This window comes from Alligator sinensis, unplaced genomic scaffold, assembly GCF_000455745.1.
Source record: "Alligator sinensis unplaced genomic scaffold, ASM45574v1 scaffold255_1, whole genome shotgun sequence".
Lineage (NCBI taxonomy): Eukaryota > Metazoa > Chordata > Crocodylia > Alligatoridae > Alligator > Alligator sinensis.
In genome coordinates, this window is record NW_005842270.1 from 460,025 (window position 1) to 465,492 (window position 5,468).

At 67.1% G+C, this 5,468-nt stretch overlaps 1 protein-coding gene across 1 annotated transcript in view; it reads right to left on the reverse strand.

Moving 5' to 3' along the window:
* Positions 1-5,468, reverse strand: part of SPIRE2 (spire type actin nucleation factor 2) — an 11,815-nt gene that overhangs the window by 1,394 nt on the left and 4,953 nt on the right. The window contains 12 exon segments of the mRNA XM_025209196.1: positions 1-131; positions 617-732; positions 1,044-1,071; positions 1,184-1,251; positions 1,360-1,494; positions 1,979-2,121; positions 2,556-2,730; positions 2,833-3,005; positions 3,558-3,681; positions 4,030-4,116; positions 4,428-4,592; positions 4,908-4,988. The exon segment at positions 1-131 is cut by the window's left edge and continues 8 nt beyond it. Of these exon segments, the coding sequence (XP_025064981.1) occupies positions 1-131; positions 617-732; positions 1,044-1,071; positions 1,184-1,251; positions 1,360-1,494; positions 1,979-2,121; positions 2,556-2,730; positions 2,833-3,005; positions 3,558-3,681; positions 4,030-4,116; positions 4,428-4,592; positions 4,908-4,988 (1,426 nt within the window).

Consider the following 5,468-nt stretch of genomic DNA (forward strand, 5'->3'; position numbering starts at 1 on the left):
CCCGGCTGGAGCTGATGACGTCAGCCACGAAGCTGGTGCAGTCGCTGCACACATCCTTGAGGACTGAGCCGTGGGCGTAGATGTGGGGAAACTCCTGCTCCACACCCCGCCAGCCCGTTCCCCGCAGGGAGCTGCAAGACACAGCTCACGTCAGGCTGGACATAGCCTCCCCCTGTCCCTGCTCTGGGGTACCCGCAGCCCGCAGCCCAGGAGCACCTGCAAGCTGGTGCTCTGTGGTGCCCTGTCTCCGTGCCTTGCCCAGGAGGGGGGATGAAAGGGCAGGAGCAGAGAGCCAGAGTTGGAGGGGCAGGAGAGCTGCCATGGGTGTGCAAAGCTGGGCCAGGAGCAAGGGGAAAGGCTGGGAACAGGTTTGCTCCTGCCACCAGTGGCACTTGCCACCCATGGGAGCTGCCCGCACTCTGCACACAGCACCGCACCCTTGCAGCTCCTCATGGGAGTGCTGCAAGGGGCCTGGTCATCGTGGGGGGAGCTCCCCAGAGAGCCAGCCCCGTCCCAGAGCCTGCGTCACCTGCTGTGACCTGCCTGCGGGGCTGGCTTGGCCCTGGGGGCTGCGGGCTGCTGACCCCACGGCCCGCTGCGAGGGTGCGGCACTCACTGGAACGCGTCTCTCCTCCGGACGGGCAGCACCTTGGCAGGCAGCGTCCCCAGCACGGTCTCGAAGCCCAGCGCATAGACAGGGATGTGGGCCAGCTTCTTGGAGGGCATCTTGATCTGCGAGGGGAGCGGGTGAGAGTGGAGGTCAGCACCAGCAGAGACCTGCCAGGCTGCCTTGCCCTGGCTGCCCCATGGGTACTGCTGTAGTGGGGCTGGTCTCTCCATCCTGGCCCCATCACAGAGCACCCAGCACAGCCCCTACCTGCCCCTTGCCCCACAGCCACCACCCAGACAGCCAAACTTTGGCATGTCCTGCTGCCCCTTTGGGGGCTTCCAACAGTGACCAGGCAAGACAGCAGTGCCCAGAGAGACCCGGGCACCAGCAAGGAAGAGCACCCTGGGGACAGAGCAGCAGAAGCACCTCTTACCTTCAGGCTGCAGGAGCTGCAGACGGACCTAAGAGCCACAGGAGAATGGAGAGGGTCAGTGAGGACCCCGGTGCTTCTTCCTGGCAGCCCCCCGGCCCCTCTTGCCCCCTGGCCTTGGTGGCACGGAGGTCCCCTCTCACCTCTTGCAGAAGAGGCAGCTGGCAGGCCAAGAGAACAGCGGGAACTTGGCTCGGCAGCAGCAGCAGATCTGCAGGGTGGATGGGGCAGAGGTGAAAGGCACAAGTCAGCCTGGCCCTGCCACCCCTTGGCTTCCTGCAGGCCTGGCCTGCCCGGGGGCCGACGGGGCTGCCCTCACCTTGCCCTTGCGCAGGCTCTGGTAGAGCTCCTTGCTCTGCAGGAACTTCTCCATCTCGGCCTTCACCAGCACCTTGCGCACGTTGATCATCTCCTCCACGGTCAGCGCCAGGCTCTCCACGGGGTGGCTGAACTCCTGCGGCCGAGGGCAGCGGGGTCAGGTGGGGGCATGGCTCTGCTCCCTGCCTGGTGGCCATGGCCTCATTGCAGACCCGGCCACCCAGGCCGCGGGCATCTACATCTTCAGGCAGGCAGGAGCGCCGGGGGCTCTGGGCTCCTGCCCTGCCTTAAACACAGGACCCTGGCCCCAGGCTGCACCAGGTGCTCTGGCTGGGCTGGGCTTGGGGTACCAGCCCATGGGGCTGTGTGTTGTCAGCCCCTGGCCAGCTACCTGGGTGGCTCATTCAGCTGCGGTGGCTTCCAGGATGAGATGCCAGAGGCTCAGAGCAGCTCCCACTCTCCCAGATCCCACCGGCTCAGCCGGTGCCCCTCACTCCCCTGCTAACCCTCCCTTCAGCCGTGTCTGTCCCAGTCCTGGTTGTACCCCCTTGGGTATCTCCCAGGTGCCAGGATAGTGCACAGGGTTCCTGAGCTCACACACAAGCCAACCAGGCACATACCAGCCAGAGGTGCTTGGTGCTGGGGCCGGGGGTAGAGCCGGGGCCTTCCTCCGACCTCTCCTCCACGGAGCTGAGGGAGCCGCGGGCAGGGGCGAGCGGAGCCGTGCTGCGCGGGGCCTGGTGGTAGCTGGCCGGGACGGAGCCTGGAGGAGAACTGGGCCGTCAGTCCCACCCCATCGCAGCTTGGAGCAGGGCCCGGGCACCCCTAGCCCCACTGAGAGGGACCCGACTGCCCGAGGCTGGCGGGGATGGGTAAGGGAGGGGGCTCAGGACACAGCAGCTGGTGGGGGTGATGCAGAGCCCCCGGCTGAGCAGCCGTGCCAGTGCCCTCGAGAAGGGCAGCAGGGGAGCTCTGGCACTGCCCTCCAGCAAAGAGCTGCACTGCGCTCCTGCTGCACAAGGTCCAGGCCATGGGCGGTGTCCCTGGAGCCCGTCTGCAGCCTCACGTGTCCTAAGCTTCCCAGCAGGATGGTAACCTGAGCCAGGATGCCCTGGGCAGGGCAGGACAGGGAGTAGAGGGGAGGATGGGAGCACTTGCCGGTGGTCTCTGTGCTGGTCCGTGTGCCATGCATGCTACCTGAGCGGGGCCGCGGGTCAGACTCCTGGGTGCCGGGGGGCTTGGTGCCGGGCTGGCTGGTGACCGCCTCACTCTGGAACTGGGCCAGGTCCTGCTCCGAGAAGGAGCGGTCGCGGGTCAGTGGGAGCAGTGACCCTGGCTCCGGCCTTGCCTCCGAGCGGGGGGACTCCTCTTCCTGCAATGGGGACATCCGCAGGAGTGAGGGGAAGGGCAGAGACCTGCTGATGCCCAGGTCTCCCCCTGCCCCCCTCCCTGCTCCCCCCAGCGCCTCCTGTACCTCTGAGCTGTTCATCTCCTCCATCTCGGCCAGCGTGGGTGCCTTGAGCAGGACCCGCGGGCGCAGGCGGGCTGGGGGCACGGGGCCGGTGTCTGGCAGCGAGAGGTTGAGGCAGGAGCTGGACTTCACGTGGCAGGAGCAGGCGTTGACGATGCAGGGCAGGGAGCCGAAGCCTGCGGGGCGGGGCAGGGCAGGGCAGGGCATGGGCATGGGCATGGCGGGGTCTCAGGTGTGCTCAGGCAGGGCTGATGCATGGGAGGCACCTCCAGGGCGTGGTCCCCACCCTGGCCCATGGAGCCCAGAGACACCCTGGTGATGGGGCTGGCTTGCTGGGGGCTGCACCCCCTGACTCAGCCCAGCACAGGGGGCCGGCTGGCAGGAGATAGGGCTGGGCAGCTGGGAGGATGGCTCAGTGCAGCCAGGCAATCCCCGGGCCCTGGAGGATGTAGTGACAGCCAGGAGCCAGCTCAGCCAAGACTGGGCACGCTTGGGTGAAAAGGGAACCAGACCACGGGGGCAGGGAGCTGCCGGACCCATGACGTGGGAGCTGGGGGAGGATGGATGCAGGGACTGGGGTGGGCAGGGCTGGTGGGGGCCTGCACGGCGGGTCCCTGTTTGTGTCTGAGCCCCCCAGGCTGGCTCAGGGTGAAGGCAATGTGGCTGCTGTCCTCGGGGCCATGCTTGCCCAGGGGTGGGGATGGGGGAAGGGGGCGGCAGCCCGTTACCTTTCTGGTTCTGGTACCGCGTCTCCACGGGGCGCAGCTTCCGCTCTTGTTTGATCTCCTCCAAGATCTTCTCGTGCAGCGTCCTCTGCTTTTGGGGCATGGGGCGCAGCCGCCGCTCCGAAGCCTAGGGTGTGGGGGCAGGCGCTCAGTGTGACGGGGCCAGCTGGCACCCCCTCCTCCACCACCGCTGACAGCGCGTGGAGACCCCAGTGAGCAAGGTGAAGGGAGCTCAGGAGGAGAGCACTCAGGACAGCGAAGACTGGAGCCCGGGACCCCACACGTGATGCTCATGTGGTCATAACCATGCAGCACTGGGAGCAGCATGGGGCTCCCACCCTGGGCCCACGACCTGCCTAGCCTGAGCCCCAGAGCTCTCCAGGACTCTTCTTATCCTGGGGCAGGATGGGGGCCCTGCTGGGATCCCCTGCAGGCAGGCGGGCCCAGCCGGAGCCGGGGCTCAGGCATGCTTTACCTGCTTCAGCGGCGGCCGGGACCGAATGAAATCCAGGATGAGCTCGTGTGCATCCTTCTTCACCCGCGGGGGGATGTCGCCGTCCACCTGGACATACATGGGAGAGAGAAGGAGGGACGAGGGAGTGGCCACAGGTCTGCTGGGATGGCGTGGGAGGCTGCAGAGGGACAGGGCAGGGGGACCCAGGCACAGGCAGGGAGCCCCATTACCCAGGGGAACACCATTGACATGTCCAGCGCAGGGCCTGCTGGGTGAGGTACACCCAGGTAGGTCTGCCTGCTCCCCCAGGCAGGCCGGTCAGGGGTGCAGGGTGGCCGGATGAAGGACACAGCGTACCTGCATTGGGGCTGGCCCTGGCCGGCTGTGGCCCAGCCCTGCCCCGGGCCCCCCAGGCTCACCATGACTTTGCGCAGCTTGTAGTTGCGCGCCCGGATGTCCTGCATGAGCATCTCAAAGGGCGTCAGCTGGTACTCGGTGGGCAGCGGGTTGAACTGCTTCTCCTGCACCTTCTTCAGCTTCACGCCGTGGCGCAGCTCCCGCATCAGCTGCACCCAGAGCCGGGCCTGGACCGGACACGGCCTGTTACTGGGCAGCACGGGTGGCCCAGCGTGGGGGCAGGCACCAAGGCTGTGTGCAGCTGGCTGGGCAAAGCCCAGCACGGAGCCAGCACTGATCCCCCAGGCAGCCCCTGCCCCGCTGCCCAGCACAGGAGGGGCTTCCACACAGGGTGAGCAAGCCACAGGTCCCTGGTGCCTGCCCCCCCTTCTCTGCAGGCTGTTTGTGGGGGTCCCAAGGTTGTAGCCCTGGGATGGGGGCTCCCCCCATTCCCCACTGCCCCCGTGGGGGAATGGTCCTTAGGGCCCTGCTGCACCCCTCACCCAGTCCGTGTTGCGCAGGTTGTCCAGGTCAGCAGCTGACTTCTCCTCCGGCCCCTCGTCATCCTTCAGCTTCTTCAGCATCTGCAGCAGGGTGGGAGCTCCACGTGACCCATGCCCTGTGCCCAGCCTGGCAGCCCTGCGCCCTCCCGGGGAGCAGAGGTGCCTCCAACTCCATGAGCCTCAGCACTAGCTGGTCTCTGCGGGGGGTTTAAGCACCACGGAGGGAGCCCCGGGCCCCATCCCGGGAGCTGCTCTGCCTCCAGGGATCCATGCAGCTAGCACCTCAATGTGGGGACAGGAGCTGCAGGCCCTGCCCACTGGGCCAAGCCCTCGGTGCTGGGGGGTAGCAGCCGAAATGACTGGGGACAGCACCAGCCTCAGTGCCCTGGGGGAGCTCTGGTGCCTCGACTGCTTAGCTTTCCAGGCAGGTTTGAAAGCAGAGGCCCAGCCTGCTCGATGCGGATGCAGACAGCCCTGCCGCATGTCAGAGGGGTGCTGCAGAGCAAGTGCCCCACTCAGGGCAGTGGCTGGCTCTTCCCTCTCCATCGGGGGGGCCCTCCC